The sequence below is a fragment of the Stegodyphus dumicola genome, chromosome 3 (genome assembly GCF_044657685.1).
Source record: "Stegodyphus dumicola isolate Sdum_Otavi_A_Nest chromosome 3, ASM4465768v1".
In the NCBI taxonomy this organism is placed as follows: Eukaryota; Metazoa; Arthropoda; class Arachnida; order Araneae; family Eresidae; genus Stegodyphus; species Stegodyphus dumicola.
The window spans coordinates 136,582,035-136,605,745 of record NC_140770.1 but is presented as its reverse complement, the minus strand read 5'-3'; the positions used below and the strand labels follow the sequence as shown (position 1 = coordinate 136,605,745).

The window sequence follows — 23,711 nt, the reverse complement described above, 5'->3', positions numbered from 1 at the left end:
ACTTTGGTGTACCTTCTTCAGGTATTATAGACTTTTAATGGTAGTCAGTTATTCAGATGAAAAATCATCATAATCAGATTTGAATTCATAAATTTTATGTCTTATTAGCAGGATTTGTGATAGATTTCAGGATAAAACTTTATTATTATGAGATGAAAAATTTTAGTTTCTTGTAATAAATTTAAAATTGAAATAAAGCACTTTAAGAATATATGAAGATAAATGATACTGATTAATGAGACTTCTGTATAATTCGACTGGTTAATAGAAAGCTTCTACTGTATTGCCTTTTTATAACATGGATAAACAATTTCCAGATATTCATCCTTTAAATGCGAGTTCAGAGCTGTATGCTGTTCAGAGGTATGTTTTAATGTTATACCTGCTCACGCTCTTAATTTTAGATATTTAAAGAGTGTTTTTCTTATTTTTGTATTTAAATCTTAAGGAAAGACTTTAAAATATTTCTGCCTGGAGTTTGCTAGGAAGCGGGGTTTTTTTTTTTTTTTTTTTTTTTTTTTTCGTGTTTTTCAGTATGCACGTGTAGTTAAAGCTCAACTATCAGGAAGGCTCAGAAATTGACGAATTCCAAATACATAAAATTTCCAGATAGTTGAGTCACATTAGAAAAGCCACTGGGGAAAATTTCTGCTGTAGTATAATAAAAATAAACTTCTTATTCATCACCAACATATAACGTTGTTAGAAATTACAAAAATAGCATGTTTTTATGATTAAGACACTAATTAAGACTATTTTATGTTTTTATGATGTCGCAGATGCATAAGCTCATGTAATCTCCGATGTCATAACTAATTCAGTCTGTGTTATGTAAGTTAGACAGTAATGTGATTGTTTCACTTATGTATAACAATTTTGACAAAAATTTTAAACTCATAATACCAATTTCCATTGTTTATATATCTATTTCTTTTAATTAATTCTTTGTTGATGATGTTATTATTTTTCAGTTAATTTGTCATATCCATTATTAAATGCTTTCTCAGGTTTGGATTGTAAACACTATTGTATTAATTCGTTTGAGTTGGTGGGGTATTATTTTTTAAGTGCCCTCAGTTCACATTTATGTAGCGTTCAATAAAATTTTATTTCACTTATTTTCATTCAGTATAGACCAGTTTTCTAGCATTTTGAAAGGTGGTGCTGAAATATTCACATTACTCATGCTGTATATTTTAACTCGTCAGTTATATAACATTGAAATTTTACTCGCAAATTACAAAAATATGTAACAAAGCAATCGATCAAATGTTTGAAACATCAACAACTAGTGTTGAAAACGGAGTGCCCTTGCCGTCATGGGCCATGATTGTAGGTTTGTCAACTGCCAACTTTTATTTAAGCTTAAATAAATTACTTTTAATTATAAATTAATTTTAACAGATACATTATTTTATATACATTAAAAATTTGTTAAAAAAGTACCACAAAATTTGCAAAAAATCGTGAGATCTGGCAACACTGATGTATAATATCGAAAGCCTACATTTAAAATTGCATGATTTCAGTGGATGGGAGATGCATTTCAATCGTAAAACTTGACCTATTTCATAAGTCTTAAACATGAAAGTAAAATACAGTCAAAAGTCTTTAATCCGGACGTACATAATCCACACCTCAAAGCTGCAAACTTTCTGTGTGCGCGTAAACTATGCATTTACGCATGCGCATAAGACCTTAACGCATGCGCATAATACGCTTGCGCATGCGCGTTTAATGTATAATGGACGGTATAAGCTAAGCTAAAATTGTCTATTTCAGTTAATGTTGCAGATTGCGTTGTTCCGTAATCTTCTAATTGGATCCGGCTTATTATTTTTTGCAGACTGTTAGAGCAATTTTATAAAAGTAAGCTTGAACTTTTGATTATGTCAAAATGAATTTCCGATTCTGGAGCTACCAAAGAAACTACAAAGCGAAAGCATGTTTCGATGTCCATCAAACAAAAAGTGGAATTGCTGCAAAAAATGAATAAAGGCATGTTCTTTGTTTCTCTAACCATTCCGAAGTACGTTTATCAATTTCACTCTGCTCTGCGGGGGGGGGGGGGGGACATGAACTGCGTGCCATGAACTGGAAGTTGATCTGTTAGCACTATCCTTATCTTCAGGGCAGATGTTTTTATTTTATTCGACTTATAATTCCTTACTAAATGTAGTATTTCATGTGGATGTACTCCATCTTTGATATGATTTAAATCAAATTCCTCGTCATTACAAATATCACGAATACACAATAAATAGTTTTCTGGTTGCAATTTTCTAATTTCGACTATGCGTAATGTATGCCTTACGCATGCGCGCGTTGAAAGAAATGTTTAATAAAGTAAACAGATAAATATTAAGCATATTTTTTTTTTTTTTTTTGTAAATTTTGATACCCTTTAGATCATAATTGCTCTTTATTTCATAAATTGCGGTTTCATATTTTTAATTTTATAATTTCTTCATGCCAGCTTACCAGATTTAAATTGATGGTCTATAATCCGGAATCGCCCGACGAGTCCAGATTAAAGACTTTTGACTGTATCTGATCTGATTAGTAAATAAACATGAAAGTTGGCAGAGATGTTGTCAATCATTCCAGCAGAAGTTTATATAAGCGAATTGTTCTTTATTTAGTTATATAAAAGAAAGGTACAAATAACATATAAAAAATTGAATCGGTTATCATAACTTTTCACGCTGCATCACCCTTTTTTATTTGTTTTCTCCCGGATTCTCTAACTTTGAAAATTCTCCTTTTCATGCAGCCCCAAATATTATTTTTTCAGAGGGAAAAAATAGAATTTTTATCCTTCTGTACTCGAATTTTCACTAAACCAAAATTAACTTTTTACGAATGTGTTGCGACTTCATGCTTATCAATTATTGGCACTAAATTGCACTGTTTGGCGACAGTGTATATGTATTGACAATATTACAAGTTTAATAATGTTATAAATTTCTCATTCTTTAAAAATTCTTAAAATTCCGGATACTTCAGCTTTTCGAATAGTCGAATGCCAGATAGTTAGGCCAAAGAATATATATTGTTAAGTCTGCACAGGAGAGGCTCTGTTCCAATGTAGAGGCAAACATGCGCAAAATACCTGCCGCCCAAGCGTGAATCCAACGTTGAAGTTTGAATGTCGCGTTTTTCAAGAGTTTATAAAATGAATATCATTTTAAATTTCCTTGAAGAAACTATGTTTTTGCAGAAGTAAATTAATTAATGGATTAGTAATTTTGAACAAAAAAAAATGTACGAAAATCCAAGTTTAAATTATTGCGAAAAGTCAAAGACATGTGTTCCTCAATTTCCTGTACACATTGTTTAAGAAGATATTCTCGCCGCCAAGTCCTTTGGCAGATTTTTTCCTTGGCTTTCTAGTGGTGTAAGCAAACTGGCTTACATAATGTCTATGGAACTTTTGCTTCTTTGCATAGACATTTATTGTATTTTCTATTGTCGGTCATAGAAGTTATTAGAGATCCAACTAAATTTGCACCAATCATTCTGATAGAATTTTGAAGGGGAAAAAAGTTTTTTATTTAGTTCGAAAAATCTTCCATTTTATACTTAAATAATATACAGGTAACAGCATATAAAAAACTTGATTAAACTTTGACCTCAAGCTTTGAGTGTATCTGACATGGTCATGAAGACTTAACAAGTCATTCTGAGGGCCCTAAAACAGCTCAAAATTATCACCTTTGTGAAACACATAAATTCACTTAACCGTTTGACTGTTACACGGCGCAAAAATGCTGCTTACATGTGTCTCGAAAAGTGCGATGCACCGCTCTTGCGCTGCAAGTTTCAGTGTGTCTTTGTTGCTCCTCGTGGGTGTGAACATAATCTGACCTCACGCGTACTTTGTAACACGAGTGCATTCTTAAACAACTAACTGCACCGCAGTTTTCGAGACAAATGAACGCAGTGCTTTTGTGCCGCGTAGCAGTCAAACGGTTGAGTATGAATCTATAGTTCTGTGGTGTATTTTATTCCACTATATTGCCAAATCCCAGAATCTGTTTGGTGTATATGCATCATGGGTAATCTACAAACTGATGGTGATAAATTTTAAAATGTTCAAATTTTGCAAGTTTTAATTTATTAGTTTTGTAGGCCATCTAAGAATCTAAAACAATTATAGATTTGAAAAAAGGTGTCACTTCATTGTTTAACAATTTTGTTTATTTTAACATTATCGTATCAAGAATTAATTGGAGTTATATCAAACCAAAGCAAAGATCTTGTGAGAGAGGGTGTGTTGTGGCATCATAAATTCATTATTATCACTAAACCATACTGTTTAGCAGCAGTTTTTTTATTTTCAAAATGGTTGATCAGAAAAGAACATAAGTGTCTCCCTTTACCCACCTTTCAGCCTAGATCCAGAAATGGAAAAAAAAAAAAAAAAAAAAAAAAAAATGTGAAGTAAGCATTAGATAATGTTAGATTCTAGTAAGAATAGATACTGTTTAAGGCAGTGGCTTTTGAGTTTTCAGGGCTGGTGATATTCACTGTTTGTTAAAATTATACATTTCCGTGGATTTTAATGGTATACAAATGAAAAATTATTGTATGCCTCCTTTTTTTTTAATTATGTACTGATTATAATCCACAGTGTTTGCTTATATGTTTTTTAAAAATTGTGCTATGCCAGAGCCCTAGCTAGTGGTTTCAGTATCTGGGGACAACTGAAGATTTCATGCCCCCTCTTGTTTGTTGAGAATGTGAACATAGTTCATTCTAAAAGAAAATGTGCATTGAGAATCTTAGTTAGAACTGAGTTTAATTAATGATCTGGATAAGCCCTGCTATGTTTAATTAATTCAGTCATCGAGCTTCAAGTTAATTATAAGTTGCTAATATCTCTGTTCAATGCTCTGGCTGTTGATCTAGCTCTAGTTTTGATTGTATAGCATGCTTCATGAATAATTCAACTTTGATGAGATTTTCTACTCTTAAAATAAAACAGCCTAACATGAGGCTGCAAAATGCATATTAACATAGAAATACAAGTGTCATTGCATAACAAAGTTTTGTTATTAATTTACACGGCCCCAATGTTAAAACCGCATGAGATTGTAATAGTCTCAGTCTATGTATTTATGTAAAAAATGGCACTTTCGACTTGTATTTGCCAAATTGATGAACAGCGTAATATCGTAGTAGCCGTTTTTTTCAATTTAAACATTGTGAAAAAGTGTTGATTAAAAAAAATTATTGAGGAATAAGTAACGTTTGAATTCGTAAAGAGTAAAGATGCTGTATCGTTTTTTCAGGAGAAAGCTATATTACCTCGCAGTCGAATATGCGTAAATGGCCAAGAAAGGAAACTATATGTAAACAAAAGTATATGGATGGGCAACTTGAAAAGTTGTAAATAAAAAAAGAGCATTCAATCAACAACTAGTTTAGTGTTTCCAGAATACTATTCATAACAGCACTATGTTTCATCTAATGTTGGGCAAATGCACTAACGTTTCTGAAATGGTGTGAAAAACAGGTCAACATTTGTCAAAATACCACAATTGAAGAATTTTATGAGAGACGAGTATTCGCTGAATATACTTTGACATTGTAAAGGACAAATAAGTGGCCTGGAACTGAAATTGGCGAGAGTTTGTTTGTGTGGCAACAAACAGGAAAAAATGATGCTGACAGGGTACTTCCAAATTCAGCAGGTTATGCCATGAAAGTGGCAAGTGCTTTTGAGTTTCAAATCGAGAAGTAAGCATACTGATATCAATGATTGTAGACTCGTAGTGGAAGGATCGGCAATATGTTCAGATTGTTGGTGAGCCTATAAAACTGATGAACTTGAAAAGCTATTTTGGAACAATAAAATAGCTTTTCAAGCTTTCCAAACAAAAATAGCAAAATAGCTTTTGGAACCTGTTTTGGAACAACAAAATTAAATGTGATTATAGCTATTTTACTGTAAATCACACATTTAATTTTGTTGTTTCAAAACAGGTTCTCATACCTAAAACAAAAAGCAAAGGGGTCCAGTTCCACATTGTATAGTCTTATCTTTCAGAATTCATGGTGGTGGAAATTTTATGGGAAAGATAAGCCTTTTGATACCATATTAAAAGCAGTCATGGAGATATGGTAGCCATAAATTATATGCGAGTATTGCAAACTTAGCGATAATCTTGCCACCATTTTGATAATGGGCACCATGAAAATCAAGTAGTATAAATGTTTTCAGCTTTGTTCAATTGCCATTTGAACGGATCCTCGCATATTGGCATTGGGGTATCTACACCACCATTCTCCATCTGAGCAAAGTTTCTGTTCTACTTGTAACAGGAAAGATGGGGTTGGATGCTTTGACCACAGATAGCTGTAGTTTCTCATTCACATTTTCATAGCCATTGGGATTATGAGAAGATGAGCTAAGAAAAGCAAGAACTAAAAAGATTTTGATGAACAACTTGTACTCTCAATTAGATATGTTGAAACATTACCATTTTCACTCCTTTCTCATTTATTTACATCTGTTAGGAAACTGTGTTGTCATAGTTACTGTGGAAATATAGTGCTTAATTGTTTGGCTGTATTTAATATTTTAGCCTTAGGCAGTTTACCATTAGGTATGCATTTTGAAATTTCAAAGAACTTTTTTCCTCGTGTTGTAAACTGTGGATATGGAGGTACTGTTTTATGAAGTTGTGAGGCTTTTTAAAACTAAAGCATCTGAGAACTTCAGACCATATATATATATATATGCAACATAACAAGAATGTTGTTTACAGAGTTAAATTTCTCTTAATTTTTGAGTAATTTCTTTTATAATTATCATGTCATGCCGATAAGAACAATATAAATCTTTCTTAAAACCCCTATCGAGAGTATTTCAAATAAACAAACTTCTTTTAAAAAGTCTGTTACAAACTGTTATAATTTTATATACATACTTTTATATGGCATCAGAATTAGCTTGCTTGTTTGCTTCATGTGACAGAAGTTACATAATGACTACTGGTAATAATTATCAGGCTGTGTATTGAGTATTATAGTTAAATTTGACTGTGGGACACCTTCCTTTTTTTCATTTAAAATGGATAGTTCTCTGTATGTAAGTAGAATTATTTTCATTCTTCTCTAAAACAAGATTAAATTTTATATTTTCATTAAAATAAAAGGATTTTTTGTAAATTGAAATACATTTTTTGCTCATAACTTGAGAATTAACTTCTGTAAGAGTTAAAATTTTTTTCCATATTCTTTATATTGAATTCAGTTTTGCTATTGATATGAATTGATTTGCTTATTTTATAAAATTTCGGGAATTACTGAACTTTTTATAAATATTTAGTACATAATAGTGCTCATCATTTATGTGAAAATTGTGTCCTTTTCTTTGAGACATATCAAGAATTCAATTTGAATTTAATCAAATTCTTGGTAATTTAATGTGTGTTAATGGATATAATTTTGACTATTCTGAAGTATGTAGAAATTCAGTAGATTTGAAAAACCTATAGTACTGCTAGCATCTATATATGAACAATATTTTTGATAGTACAGTAAAAAGATTAAAAGAACACCAGCTAAGTTATAATTTAAAATGTTATATTTAGTAATAAAACTAATAATTGTCCTTTTAAATTTAAGGATTATTTTATTTAATTTAAGGATAATTGTCCTTTTAAATTATTAGATTAGTATTAGATGCTATTTCTGTGAAAATTTGCATTTGTGAACAACTTTAGATAGGTTATAAAAAATAGCTTAAGAGTTTGGATATACAAACAAACTCTTAAGCTATTTTATTAAGCTAATTGGACTCTTTCTGTATTAGTTCAAAAGAAAGAAATGAATAATTGGAAACATTAAATCCCATGTCTTTTTATGTATTTATATAACTTCTTGTTACTTGTAGGCAGCCACGCTGGACCTGGCCTATTGTCCGTAAGAGAACCGAAATCATGCAAACTATCAAGTGTGTAGTAGTTGGAGATGGAGCTGTGGGAAAGACATGCCTTCTTATATCGTATACAACGAATAAGTTTCCATCAGAGTATGTTCCTACTGTAAGTAACTTTAAAAGGGTTTGCTTCATGCATTTGTGTTAATTTTTTTTAGCATATATTTTGTAAAATTGTTTATATCTTAAGTATACTTATTTTTTGCTTGAATGTGTGTCTATTGCAAATAGGATATTCTAAGTGGTTTTTATCAGCATTGAAAACACATAATTCTATAATGCTTCTTCTTGTTCAATTTTAATCATGCAAAAATATTTTTTCCTTTCAAAAATGAATTCTAAGAAAGTGCGTTTCACATTCTAATTTGAGAGGGGGGGAAGCTTGGGGGGAAACCATTTGTTACTTTATCTACCTGTTACCTGAATTATTAGATTTGTATAAGTAAAATGTTTAGTTTGCTTGATTTCTCATTCTTATGTGTCTGTTTCATCCTGTGTATTGTAAAAGTAGCAGCAGAGGCATATATTGATTTTTTGCATGGCTATCAAGCTTATGAAAGTAGCATATATGTAAACTAACTCTGGTAAGAGTGAGTGGGAAAAGGAGTTGTAAAAAAATGCATTTAAAATTATAATTAGTTCTATTTGCTAAACCTGATTTTTTTAATGTTTTTATATGTACATAAATTTATTAATTCTGAATGCTTAATGTTACAGCATCTAGTGAACTGCAATAAAAATCTAATCCCCTACATTTTAAAATTTCGTAAAATATACTACAGTTCTATTTCACACTGTTTGCAATCTCTTAAAAATGCCAGAGGAAAAAAAAAATTCACTGTATTGATCTTTAACCCACATAGTTTTTATTTTTAATATATATGTGTGTATGTAATATTTTTTTTAATCTGTTCAACTTCAGATTTTGTTAAAAATGTAATACAGTCAAAAGTTGTTAATACAGACTCGTCGGGACTTCGGCGATTCCGGATTATCGATTTTTCCTGATTATAGATCATCAGTTTAAATCTGGTAAGATGGCATGCAGAAATTACAAAATTAAAAATATGAAACCGTAATTTATGAAATAAAGAACAATTATGGTCTAAAGGATATCAAAATTTACAAAAAGAAAAAGCTTAATATTTATTTGTTTACTTTATTAAACATTTCTTTCAATGTAAGTTGTTTAAGTTGCTTCGTTTCATGTGATAATACTTTCTCTTTAATTCTATTAAACAGACATAATTTCTTGTTTAGTTACAAAGTTCCGCTGTTGAAGTCCTATAATTGCTGTGTTGAGAATACCGACTAATTTGTCAATCGAAATTTTTTCATTTTCAATAACCTCTGGGTCACTTTCACTATCCGAAGCGAATTATAATGACGAGGAGCTTGATTTAAATCATATCAAAGACGGAGTACATCAAGATGAAATACTACATTTAGTAAGGAATTATAAGCCATATAAAATAAAAACAACTGCTCTGAAGATAAGGATAGTGTTGACAGATCAACTTCCAATTCATTGCACGCAGCGGTGTGAAATTGATAAACAGATTTCGGATTTCGAAACATACTTTCGCTTTGTATATCCTTTACATATTAATAAATATATATCGGAAATTCTATTTGACATAATTGAAAGTTCAAGCTTACTTTTATAAAATTGCTCTAACAGTCTGCAAAAAATAATAAGCCGGATCCAATTTGAAGATTAAGGAACAACGCAATCTGCAACATTAACTGAATTAGATAATTTTAGCTTAGCTTATACCGTCCGTTACACATTAAACGCGCATGCGCACACACACATTCGCAGGCAGTCTTACGCACACTCGTAAACGCCTATGCGCATGCATGAACGCGACGCATGCGCAGAAAGTTTGTAGCTTTGAGGTCCGGATTATGGGTGTCCGAATTAACGACTTTTGACTGTAGTTGTATGTTGAAATGGCCATCACATTAATTGTTGCCAATACTTTAAAACTTGCATGTTAGAGTTTAGATGATTGTTTAGTTTGCTAATTTTGATGACTGTGGTCTCTTCAACAAGGAAATGTTAAAATATTCTATAAATCTGTGGAATTGGATATCTCAATATGCAAAAATGAATTTCTGGATTTGGCATGTTACAGATTTTGAAGACATTGTTATTGCTTTTTGTTATAATAAAAGAAACACATATGATACTTCTCCGAGATTAACAGTTTTAGTAGATATTAAAAAAATCTGATGTGGTCATCAGATGACATCATCTTACAGCCTATTAAATTATAGACATCTTTTGCTGCACTTCGTTTAATTGATCTCTCAAAGCAAGTTGAAAATCAAAAATTGCAAATTTTGAAATAATTATCTTGGTCAGTTTTTGTTATATGAAAGTCAAACTTGTAATTTTATTTTTTCATAACGAGCAGGAAACTTTCCCAAAACATAAATATAGATTATGTCTACATAAGTATGTCTGTTTCTCGCTAGAAGAGAATCTTCATTTGTATTCAACTTCATTTGTATTGAACTGACTGTGCTGTATTTACATGAATATAAGATGAGAGGTCCTCCTTTCCAGTGTTTAATGCAAAATATTGGTAATTTGAAATGCATATATTAATAAAAAAAACGCTAAAATTGTACATGTTTTTGAGTTGTACGGTAGATGAAATAATCCTTCATTCCCTACTGTTACCCTCAAAACTTCTTTTATTTAGAAAATTCAAAGGAATCTTCTTACAAGACTCTCAATAGCAAGAGAAAGTGACAGCAGGAAACAATTGCAGTGTCAAAGTCCTTATAAGTGCATAATGTGTGCGTAAATAGAAATACTTTTGTTAAAATGTATACAGTTTTAAAACAGGTCCTAAGTTTACAACTTTCATTTAAGGAGAATGGCTGTTTATTACAAATACTGTCAGTACCTAAATTATGTTTCAGTTTATATTTCAGAATCATAGATTGTAAAGCAGAATTTATTCATTTGTATTCATGCAAAAAAAATCCAGTAATCATCGAAAAAATGTCTTAAATTGGAACTCATCTTATATTTGATTATATATGGTATTAGATGATCCATAAGCATTTTTTTTAACCATATTGCACGTCATCTGTAAAAGAACTTTCTGATAAATGCTGAGTGTGACAGCCAGCAGTATTCAACACTGTCTGAAGATATATTAAAATTTATGAACTTAATAGCATTTTCTAAGGAAAAAGGGAGAAAAGTAAGGCTGTCTGATATATGCACACAAACAGAATCTCTTAAAATTGTTAGGAATATCTATGTGCATATATATGCAATTTTAAATATAGAGGGTGTTCACACATTTTCGTAATGATTTTGATTTTTTCTCCTTGAAATTAAATATTAATTTTAAAATACAAAAGTGACTAGTATCAAATTAGAATAAGGTTAAATTATCATCTGCAGCATTAAAAATATTCTTTTCTTTAAAAGGGCACTGAAAAATAAGCAATGGATTGAAAGCTATTTTTTTGTGCTGTCCGAAGAGAAATACTCTTATTCAGTTATTAAAAAAAAAAAAGATGTGAAAAGCATGGTTTTAATATTTCTACACATTAAAAACCGGCATAATTAATATGAAAGGAAAGAAATGTCAAAATATACATAAGACTGGAAAAAAGGCAAAAATTACATACCCAACAAAGGTACATACAGCTCTTACTAAATCTAAAGTCATATCTCATACTTTAAAGGAAAATCCCCCTACCCAAAAAGCTATTGCAAAATCTTTAAAGATTGCTGTAAGAACTGTGAACAAAATTATAAAATCTGATTTAAGCTAATATTTAAAATATACTTATCTTGGATATACTTATTTGATTGCAATAGAAAAGATAGATTTTTTACTGAAAAAGAGGAGAAAGACATAATTTGTTGGTTTGGAGAAAACAAGGAAAGTTTTTCTATAGTTTTTATGGTTATTACTGGATTATAACAGAAAACTTAAAATAAGGACAGTAGAAAAAAATGTCCAAATTAATTCAGATTACTATGAGAAATATGTTTTAACACCTGTTTTCAAATAAGAAATTCCAACTCTTTATCCAAACAATATTCACTGTGTTAAGTTCCATTAGGATAAGGCTGCGAGTCATACCTCTAAATCTGCTGCTCCATTTTTTGAAAAAATAAATAAATAAATAAATAGAAGTGAAGCCATTCCCTTTAAATGCATCCCACTTAAGTCTCCTGATGTGACTCCTATGTTTATTGTGCATTTGGACTTTTAAAATAAACTCTTTATAAGCTGTATCCCAAAACATTGGATGGACTGTGGAAAATTGTTAAATAAAATCAATCTTTTTGTTTTAAGACAAGAACTTTTATCCTTGAAATCAAGATATAATATGATAGTTCAACAAAATGGCTATCAGACGGAACATATTAAAATAAATAATTAATGCATTAAAATTCTAGTGTAGATTTATATATAAAGCTATGGAAAATCGTTATAAAAATATATGAACATCCTCTGTAGTTCTAGTAGTCGTAAGATTTCAGATGTAGAGATCTAGATCAGCATCCAACAAAATAGTTTAAAGGGCTATTTCCTTGAGAAGTGGCTAGGAAGGATAGTGTATCCTACAGGAGCATAACCAAAATGAATGCTTGCCTTTCTTATAGGTTTCTTAAAATACTGTATAGAAGTAGAAATATAATGCAAACCTTTTTTGAAGATATACCGTATTTGACGTCATATAAGACGCACTTTTTTTCCTAAATTTGGTCTCAAAAAAGTTACTTACATCTTATACATGAAGGATATAGGTTAACTTTCAATAGTGAATGCTATTTTTAGCCCAGATAAAGGTCTAGACACACATAACTTTTTCTAAATCTGCCATAATTATTTTGCGCATGCGTGAAATATCTGTCGCCAAAAAGCTCAAAGCTCAAAGCTGATGTCGAAGTTCGAACAGGTTCGATGGTCACATTACGTCTGTGGAGCCTTTCCTTCTTTACATAGACTTTCTTTGACTCAGCCGACACACGTGTCGGTATCGGTGCTTAAAACTATTTGTTTTTAAAAAAATATAAGAAATGGAAAATATGACTACAGGAAACAAGAGATTAAGCTATACATTTCAGTATAAACTAGGAGTGTTAAACTACGCCAAAGTGCATGGAAACAGAGCAGCAGCAAGGCATTTCGGTCCACCACCTACCGAAAAAATTGATACGTTCTTGGCGACTGCATGAAGATCAGCTGAAGACTGCTAAAATACAAAAACATAACTTTCAATGCCCAGCTGCATCTTGGCCTGAATTTGGAAATGCCGTAAAAATGTGAGTGATAGATTAGAGGAAATCTGGGATAAGTGTTTCAACCAAAATGGTAATCAATGAGGCCAAAAGATTTGCAGAAAAACATGGGAATCGGAATTTTTCAGGGTCTGAGGGCTGGTGCTTCAGGTTCTTGAAAAGGCAAGGCTTATCAATGCGCACAGAAACAACTATTGCACAGAAAATGCACACAAGAAAACTTCTTTTGAGCTCGGTCAAATAGGAAATATGGATGAAATTCCACTCACATTTGATGTACCATCCAACAAGACTGTGAGTATTATAGTGTCTAAATCAATAACCATAAAAACCACAGGTCATAAAAAAAACCGATATACAGTAGTTCTAACATGTTGTGTTGATGGCACGAAACTACCGCCGTTTTTCATATTCAAAAGAAAAACTTATCTGAAAGAAAAACTTCCAACGGGTGTAATTGTTCATGTTCATCCAAAAGGTTGGATGGACGAAGCTGGAATGAAACTATGGTTATAGAACATATGGGCAAGGCGACCTGATGGACTTTTAAGAAAACCCTCTCTTTTGGTTTTGGATCAGTTTAGAGCCCATAGAACTGAAATCGTAAGGAATAAAGCGAGAGAATTAAAAACCCAGATAGCTGTTATTCCTGGTGGGCTGACTAGCCAATTGCAGCCTTTAGATGTATCGGTGAATAAGCCATTTAAGGAAAAAGTGCAAGAACGATGGAACAAGTGGATAGGAGTGCCACATTACGCCCTCACACCCTTAGGTAGAATGAAGCGGCCCTCTATTTCACAGGTGTTGCGAGTGAGTAAAAAGATTTTGGGAGGAAGTAAAGGTTGAAGTAATTGTTAAGTCCTTTCAGAAGTGCGGAATCAGTAATGCTGTTGACGGAACAGAAGACAACGCATTATTCGAAGAAGGTGATACTATCGATGACGGAAACAGTAGTGATGATGATAATGAAAAGGATTTTTATGGTTTTGAAAGGGGTTAAAATCTAATTTCATGATTGGCAACGTTTTCTTTGAATCTGTATTTTTTGTTGTTTCTGCTTTATTTTGCATTATGTTTGATTGCTTGCCGTTCATTCATTTATTCATTATTGAAATTTACACATCATATTCAAAATAGCTTGCCATTTGTTAATTTTCCTTAATAAAAATATGTTTGGTAATTGCATTCAATGATTGTTTATTTGGCTTTTACGAAACGTGAGAACTAAAAGAAAAACCACATTTTAAGTTATTGTGGCACGGACTATTGAAACTTTTTTTCCTTGTGTGTGGCCTTCTAAATAAGGGTGCGTCTTATATGCCGTCAAATACGGTAACTGTATACTCCAGATATGATTTCTGTCAGATGGATTAACTGACAAATTTACAGAATTTAATGCACGGAATGTAATAGTCTATTGGCACTTGCAAAAGTTAACTTTTCTCTTATATAACTGAAAAGTTTATGTAATGTATCACACAGAATGTAATAGGTTATTAGACTTGCAAAATATAAGTTAAATCTATCCATGTGCTCTCTATAAGTATTAATCAATATGAAAAGTCTGTGTTATTATTTGCTGGCAAACAGACTTAAAAAGCTCTTGTCTGGTGGTTTTTTTTTCTTTTCTTTGTAAGAAAATGCGTTGTCTTTTTTACTTTCATATTCATCAATGAAATGATCTCTGTCTTTCTTTTCCTGTCGTATCAATACCATCTTTAAAATGTATTGGATTTCAGTTAGAACTTTTCAAAAATGGTAGCTCTTCCTAAAATTATTCTGGTTAAGTTCATATGTTTTCCTATATTTAATATCTATAAAATTTATGTTTATTAGCTTTCTGTATTATTGGCTTATTCCAGTTTATTTTCTCATATTTATTATCTGTAAAATGTATATGTATATAGGCTTTTAACATTGCTCCACTTAGTATGATCTCAAAAGTAAAATCTTAATTAATATTTTCTTACCCAGGTATTTGATAATTATGCAGTTACAGTTATGATAGGTGGAGAACCCTACACTCTTGGCCTGTTTGACACTGCTGGGCAAGAAGATTACGATCGTCTTCGACCATTAAGCTATCCTCAAACAGATGTTTTCCTTGTGTGTTTTTCTGTTGTTTCACCTTCTTCTTTTGAGAATGTTAAAGAGAAAGTATGTATAGAATATTGCAATGGAATGTAATTTTGTAGAAATATTATACTAACATCTAAAATGTTCAAACTTCAATTTACTAATGTCCAATGTCTCTATCCTTAATTTAATAGTTGATTTCATTGATCTGACCTCAAGAATGTCAGATTAATGTCAGATTTTCCTGAATTTGTCCAAAGAATGTAATATTTTTTTAAATATATTTAAATCTAACATATATTTAGCTTTTACTAAAGAAAACCATAACAAAAGTATTCCCTAACAAGAACTGAGTTAAAGGAACCTAAGCAGATTCCATTCTCCTACTTGTAGTAATTTTCAGTATAATTTTTCTTGCTAAAATTTTATTTATCTGAACTTTCTCTTAAATATAAGTTTTTTTTTTAACTTTTTTATTTCAGAATGTTATTTAGCATTTAAAAAATACGCACTCAGAATACCTGCAATCATATAGATGTGTATTCATCATCTGAAAACTATTTCCTCTTTCAACATAAATTTGTCTTAAGATTTAAATGCTTTTTGGCATTTACATTTGTTCTGTGATTTATTTTAAAAAATAGAGCATCATAGTTCGTAACATTGAAAGGATGAAAGAAAAAAAGTGTTTGTTATCTAAAATCACTGAATTGAATAACAGTTTTCTTGGCAGTGCAATATTGGGAACTGTAAACAAAAGATAAGAATGAAGGAATGAGTTATTAAGAAATTGTTGCCCTCAAAAGAACGGAGACTAGTGTTACTTAAATCATCATCAAAATTACATTAGTATCATCACATCTTGGTCTGCTAAATTGCAAGCAAGGACCCCCTTTAACCCTTTGAGGGGCGGTATATAAAATAATTTAAACTGTGGTAAAATTTTGCATGAACTATAACTTATGGACCCCAAGGACACAAAATTGAGACTTAAAAAAAATCCGGAGCGAAATCCTGAATTTTGAGAGCCGGTATATATTTTATACCAGCACCCCTCTAGGACTTTTTTTTTTTTTGCAGGTAGTTGTTAATCTTTGTTCTTAAAATTAATTTTGGGTACTTTTGATGTGCGTAGTGATGAGTGCTTGAATATAGTTATGTAAGTCTAAAGACAAACTTTTTTTTTTATTTCAGCAGAAATTTAAAATTTTAAAAATAAAATTTATGTTTTTATGCACTTTGATGATGCAACCCAGCTGAACATACTTATGTAAAATATGAGTAAAAAGCTTTTCAACTTGATTTAAATTCAATATTATTTTATAAAAAAATTTAGCAAATATAATACTGCATGTGTAAATCGTATCATGCTGTAACTGAACTAGTATAATATTACAAGCAGATGTAACTCAGCCGAAAATTAAAAAAATTGAAAAATAAAGCACTGCGATTGACTCAGCTGAGAAAGTATGTTGCATTTTTGAACTTGTATTTTATGCTTTAGATAATATGTGAAAAAAACCATGCTTCATACTATGATATGCAGAATCGCCCCCCCCCTCCATGCACACACACTTTAGATCATCGAGGAAGTAAGGGTCACTTTTTTATTTTTTGTAAATATAGGTTGTAATATATCTTTTTGTTCAGAAAGAGATGCCATTAAACAATTTTATTATTTGATACACCTCAATGCTCTTATTCTGATTTTCAACCCTTTGACTTCATAGGGGCTCCTTTTTTGGATAAATTTTAGTTTGCATCTAAAACCGGCCTTAGAAATATTTTTCCTCCTTTCACCAACTGTGAATATTTATTTCCGAAACAACCTATTTGTATCAACCAGAGCGCATATTTCTCTTGTGTTCTCTAGTCTTTCATCTGAAATTAACAAAGAATTAAAAAGAATTTCCCTAAAAAATAAAAGCATGCTTTCAAACCAGCAGTTTTTGTGATTACACTATGAGATGGACCTTCAGTACATTTCCATTTTAAGTGAGCTTTACCTTTGTGTGATCGTATCACACCTCACAAAGGGAAGAAGGTGTGACTCCCGAATGACAAATTGGTTGTCAATCGCCTCCTTTTATTTGCTTGCATTCTAGGATTTTGGAAAACAGGAAACAACAGGTGTCTTTTGGGGGCTAGCATGCCACGTTTAACCCCCACAATTGTGTAAAGTTTTGACCCCAGACGGCAATTTTGAAATCGATGAGTCTTTCTCTTGGGAAAGGGATAAGTGCTGAAATAAAAATTTTAGCTAAACACAGAGGAATGAAACTTGAGCTGAGTACACAAAGAATAAATGAAACTAATATACTTGTATTCAGTCCTAGCGCAGGATCAGTAAACTCCCCATTCCTCCATGAACATAATATTTAATCCTAAACGACTAATAAATTAATCATGAAAAATTATTACATCATAAACTGTTATAATAATAAAGAAATTCTGTCATGTCACAGAGAAAAGGAGAAGACTGGTGCTGCCATCTATTGGCGTGGTACCCTCAATGTGGGCGCCGGTATATATTATATACCGGTTTTAAAATTGTATAAATAATCTTCTGTTAATTAGCACTTCTGACTGAAATGAAGTAAATATATAAGATTCAGCATGTGTACGTCATATATTTGAAGACTTTGAATTTTTTCTTTCCCTCCAATAGAATTTATCAGTCTTCCAACATGATACCCTGGAACGAGGTATATTAATTTCATAACTGTAAAATATTGAGCATTCATAAGGTGATGTTACCATTTAGAATCGAAAGAAAATACTAGACACTTACGATTATAGCTTTTGGTATAGAAAAATTAGCATTTCTTGAGGTTAAAAAATTGACAAATAACCGGTATATATTATATACCGGTGCCCTTCAAAGGGTTAAAAGAGTATACTTTGAGTCAAAGATTTATTCCAAGTTGCAGTCGCTAAATGAGATTAATTTTTGCATTTATATAAAAAGTGGTTAAAAAATGTGTTTTGGAGTCATAAACTTCTAAAAACTAGTTATGATGTAAGCTAATTCAAGTAAAAGTAATTTTGAATGCAGAATTATTTTAAAGTAAAATATTGGTAAGTCAAACTTAAAATATTCAAAATGTTTAACTTTCCAGCATCCAAAGTCTAAGTTTGGTAATATAGTGTAAAGACACCAGAATTGTTTACTATCTGGGACCCCCCTCACCATTTTTTATTTTTATTTTTATTTATTTATTTTTTTTAATGTTTTCCAATGTTTACACTGTGTAGGAATGGATAATATGTTCAAACAAAAGAAAGTATACTGAAATGTTCTGATTAGCTTTTTTTGGGAGGAGCTGGAAAATTTAATTATCCACAATAATATTGAATCAGACGGTTTCAGCTTTAATACTCGGCAGCTAGTGAATAACATTTTAATTTTTGGCTCTTAAATTGTCGTGGGGGTTGCATTTTGTAGTGCTTATCGAGTCTCATAAACATTAAATGAACACCAAAGACCAGTGTTCAGTTGGAGTGGCATTTTGCATTTACAGCCTTCCTTTTATTAGCATAGCAGGAACAAAGGAGGAATGGCTTAGAATTAACTTAAAGTTCAGCCACCACTGCGAATTATGTTCCTTTCTGATTTGATGCAATTTATCACTTTTGTTCAATATGCCATTATCACGTTTACCAAATTAAAGTGTTAGCACAGAAAATGACATCTTCGTTTTATTTTCCCCTCGAAAATTTTGCATCCATCAATCAAACAGTTGATATTGAAATTTTATGCCCACCAACATGCAGTTAAAGTAGTATTTTTTAAATTAATGCAGAATAAGACTTCAGGGAAAAAACACTCTTCTGAATCCATTTTAGTTTTATAATTCGTTTGGAAAAAAAAGAGTACTTTATTCTATCCTTGCATATAGATGTTGAAAAAAACCATCATTAAATTGCATTCGATAACGGTCAAAATATTTCAATAAAATACAGATATTTTCGCTGAAACATGATACCCGGAATTTTTTGTGATTGCAGTACTTCCTTTACTTCGTGCAAGGAAGTAAAAATGTATTCTTTAGTAGCAAAATCGGAAAGTAATGCGATTACTTTTTAATTTGTGGTGTATTCCATTATTTTTCAAAACACGTTTTAATAAGTACTTATTATTTTATTGGATGATGCATCTTATTAGCCTATTAGTACAATAAATTTAAATTTCATGTTTGTAAAGTCTTGTAAAATTTCAATTTCCGACTGCTGTGAATAATAATGGTTTACATTTCAGTGGGTCCCAGAAATTACTCATCACTGCCAGAAAACACCTTTTCTGTTAGTTGGAACTCAAATTGATTTAAGAGATGATGTAGTCACAGTAGAAAAATTAGCTAAAAATAAACAGAAGCCTATAACATATGAGCAGGGAGAAAAATTGGCAAAGGAATTGAAAGCTGTCAAATATGTTGAATGTTCAGCCTTAACCCAGGTATGTATCTTTTATGCCAGTTTTATGATTAGTAAAGTAAGTGTTGTTAACTAACTATATAACAAGGTACTTGTTTTTGATCTAATGTTTATATTTGTTGAGTTCCCTTCCTTTCCTGTGATAAACTACGTTGTTAAGCCATTAAATTTTCAGATCACTTTTTTTTAATCTGATTGAATAATTTTGTATGAATTTTTTTAAATACTATCCTGCAGAATCTGAAAACTTTCTTGTTACAGCATTCTGTCTTCAAAAATGATATATGTGGCTGTTTGCATCTTTTATGTCTGTTTTAAGATTAATAAGTGTTGCTTTTAAGTTGCTTAACTAACTGTACAACAAGTTACTTGTTTTTGAGCTAATGTTTATATTTGTTGGGTCCCCCCGTGATAAACTACATTGGTAAGCCATCAAATTTTCAGATAACTTTTTTTATTATGTGATTTTTGTTATGTGATTGAATAATTGTATATGAATTTTTAAATTACTAACTTTCAGAATCTGAAAGTGATTTCAATCTTAATGAAGTATTAAATTTCTTGTTACTGCATTCTGCCTTCAAAAATGACCTTTGTGGCTGCTATGCATTTAAGGATCTGTAGCTGTTTTTAAACAGGTTTTAGTTGTGCAAATAATAGTTTCCTGTTCAAAGTGATGTGAGCATAATTTTATAAGTACGGATATAATAATGTTTGAACTGAATTAATGAATATACTTTAAATGTTCAATTTCTGTAATATGTGCTCTGAAAATCTTGTGAACATTCCTTTAGAGAAAATCAATACTACAATAAATAAAATGTAAATTTTTATATATTGTATGTAATTTATCACCTTATAAGGATATTAAATTAATCTTCTTTTTTCACTTATTTAGCCTTGTGTACTATTTCGTTTCTAAGATTAAAATGTTTTAAAATTTCCATTATTCTTTCTAAGATTAAAATTTTGGGGGAGGAGGAAGAAGAAAATTTACTTCTGTATACTGTAGTGCCCCTGTATTCACTATTCAAGACTATCATGAATAGTAGCAAATGTAAAACAATTTATTCATGTAAAAGATACTTTGTTATGGTTAAGTCTAACAGATAAATAATGCAGTTAAGACATCACCAACATTAAACAAATGAATAATAACATATTCTGCACAAAATGCATTATATACTGTATTTTTAAATCAATGTGAAATATATTTATTTTAAAATATACTTTCTGATATCTCAGAAGTATAGGATTATGATATTTATCTGTGAAACACAAATAAGAAATGCAGTTCTGTTAGTATACAACTTAACATGTTCTTTCTGAAGATGGTAGAAATAAGATTCATTTTCCCTAGCAGTCATAACACACTAGTAATTTTCAAACAGTAAGCAAATTCTTAAAATATATTTTATTCTTTGAAATCCATTGCTGCTACACAATGGGACAGTTGAAGTGCTGCTATATATATATATATATATATTTTAATTCTAAATCAATAGCAAATTAACCATGTAAAATTTTTGTGTTACCTGTTATTCATAGAAATAGTAAATGTTTATTCAGTGCAAAAAAATAAAATGCTTGTATAACAGTATGGTACAATAGCCTGCACAATATCTAAGATCTGTTGTTCTATATTTCTGCTAACAGATTGTTTAAAAATAGGTTTAAATGTATAAGTATTACTAATAAAAATGAAATATATGTGAGCATTAGTGTAACTGCATTCTATCATCACCATTTTCTCTAAAGGTTTAACAAATTTATCTCTGATGCCTTGTGAATTGGAATAAATGAAATATTGAAGATGAAATTTTGTTTTGATGTGAAATTCAAAGAAATTTAAAATTTAAGTGGTTTAAATACAAAAGTATACATAAGACATCACATTTCCTATTGGAGCTTTCATATGAGTGTACAGTTGGCATATTGTTAATTTATATATATATGTAAGAAAAAGAATATGTAAAAGATTAAATTCCCAACGTAAATTTCCCTTCTCAATTCTAAAAATAGTAACCTCTCTCTGCTTTGTGTCATTTCTACATTAATCCATGTCATATGACTCTTACATAATTCTGATGATGTAAATGGAAATTTTCTAGTCAAGCATCCAATAATAATTTTACAGAAATATTAACTATCCAATCAAAATGCATTGAGAACAGAAACTAACTCAGTCTGAATAAAGATTTCATCTTGAACATAACGCACTTGCTTTTTACACTTTGGCCTAGCTGTACTACAGTCTGTCTGCTTCTTCTTTTTTACTGCAAATCTATCAAAAATGTAAGCTTTTTAGCACATTTAATGTGCCAACTTGTTTGTGGCTGTAACATGTTTGCTGAAATAAAAATAACAATTTAATCTGCCTTCGCCTCCAGTTTCCTATTCATTATGCTTCAACACTTCTACACCATCGAAATTCTTCCTGGTCATTCACTTCAGACTTTGTTTTTATATACACACATATGTATATATATAAGCTGATCTTACTGCTGGTCAGCTAAACTTGCTTTGACAGAAAGCGATGTAAGGATTTTGTCTAAATGTTCCAACATTTGAAATTTATGTTAAGCTAGCTAAGTTTTGTGTAGCTTTTCTATGTGCAGTTCTGGATACAAAACATGCCATTAAGTGAGCAATTGGAGCAATTAATTTTAATTTTAAGTTTTCAGCTTTGCAAAATTCTAATTGATAAATTGAACTATGGGATAATTGAGAGATATTAAGGATTATACATATTTTGGGTTAAATATCATAATTGTCATAAGTTTCATAGAAATGTTCATATCTACTAAACATTTAGATGATTTAGGTTTAAGCTATAGCTAGTCGGGAAAGGCTGAATTTTATGCATTTTAATCCTACCCAAATCTTTTGGTGAACTTTATCCTGCCAAGCAAATTCCTCTGAGAAATAGAAAATTTCCTTTTTTTATTTTAAGTCGGCATGCGAAAAAATACTTTTATCATAAAAAATGCGAGACTCCAATTTTTTTTGACTCTATAAAGAATTAAATAAGATAATAAAAACATCCAATAAAAAGTACAGTTGAACCTCCATTAATTAAACCTCTGTCAACCAAGCTGGTAATCAGTTTAAAGAAGTAATTAGGGAAGTATTGTAATACTAGAAGGAGTATAATAAAAACCAATAATATTTGGGAATTTTATCCTGGATTGATCCTTTGGCATTTCTTAGCAATAATATATCATTTAATGACCTTCGTATTGTGCATTATTGCAAAATGCACAGTAATATATTACTGATAAGAAACTCAGACTAACTAAGACTAAGAAACTAAGAGTCATTACTGATAAGAAATGTAGTAAACAAAAGGAATATGTTTTAGAGTACATAAATGTAGAAAACAGCAAACAAATCATTCATGACATTAATCCAGAAAACAAAAATTACAATGATGCTTTGAATGCGGATTAAATAAAATGCGAAAATTAGCCATGCTGAATGTCTCGGTTTGGAACTATTTTTGTTTTATGGCAAAACATACAAGGTGCTCTCTGCTTTAATGAAAGACTTTTAAGAGAGATTTTATGTATGTTACATATGAAAACAAGATCACCAGCTGGTTTTGGGCAGGATCGAATTACTAGTTTACAGTAGTTTTTGGTACAGCCGCTAAAGGTATTGCAACATCTTGTTGCTATCTTATGAATCTTTTATTGATCTAAAACTGGCATAACTATGCAGTAGCTAATAGAGTTTGGGGACTATCATAAAAAAAAGGTTAATATATTTTTCCCTAAAAAAAATTCACAATTTGCTTAAGCTTTGATGAAGTTTCTTCTAGGTTTTTCATGCATATTTAGGCACAAAATAAAATTTTTTATGGAATATTTGTTAATCGGAAGAAATAATTTTTTCCTAGTAATAAAGATACAATACAAAGTCATTAATCCGGACTCGTCGGGACTTCGGCAATACCGGATTAGGGGTTTT

At 30.7% G+C, this 23,711-nt stretch overlaps 1 protein-coding gene across 3 annotated transcripts in view; it reads left to right on the top strand.

Moving 5' to 3' along the window:
- The window catches only part of LOC118195210 (cdc42 homolog), a 53,617-nt gene that overhangs the window by 5,712 nt on the left and 24,194 nt on the right, over positions 1–23,711 (top strand). Inside the window, exons 1-4 of one of the 3 annotated variants that reach the window (XM_035366469.2) lie at positions 214–363; positions 7,904–8,054; positions 15,207–15,389; positions 19,567–19,764. In XM_035366469.2, coding sequence (XP_035222360.1) covers positions 299–363; positions 7,904–8,054; positions 15,207–15,389; positions 19,567–19,764 — 597 coding nt within the window. In that variant the 5' untranslated portion in view covers positions 214–298. Of the gene's footprint in view, positions 1–213; positions 364–7,903; positions 8,055–15,206; positions 15,390–19,566; positions 19,765–23,711 lie in introns of those variants that run through there. The other 2 variants (XM_035366470.2, XM_035366472.2) reach the window with 2 other exon arrangements.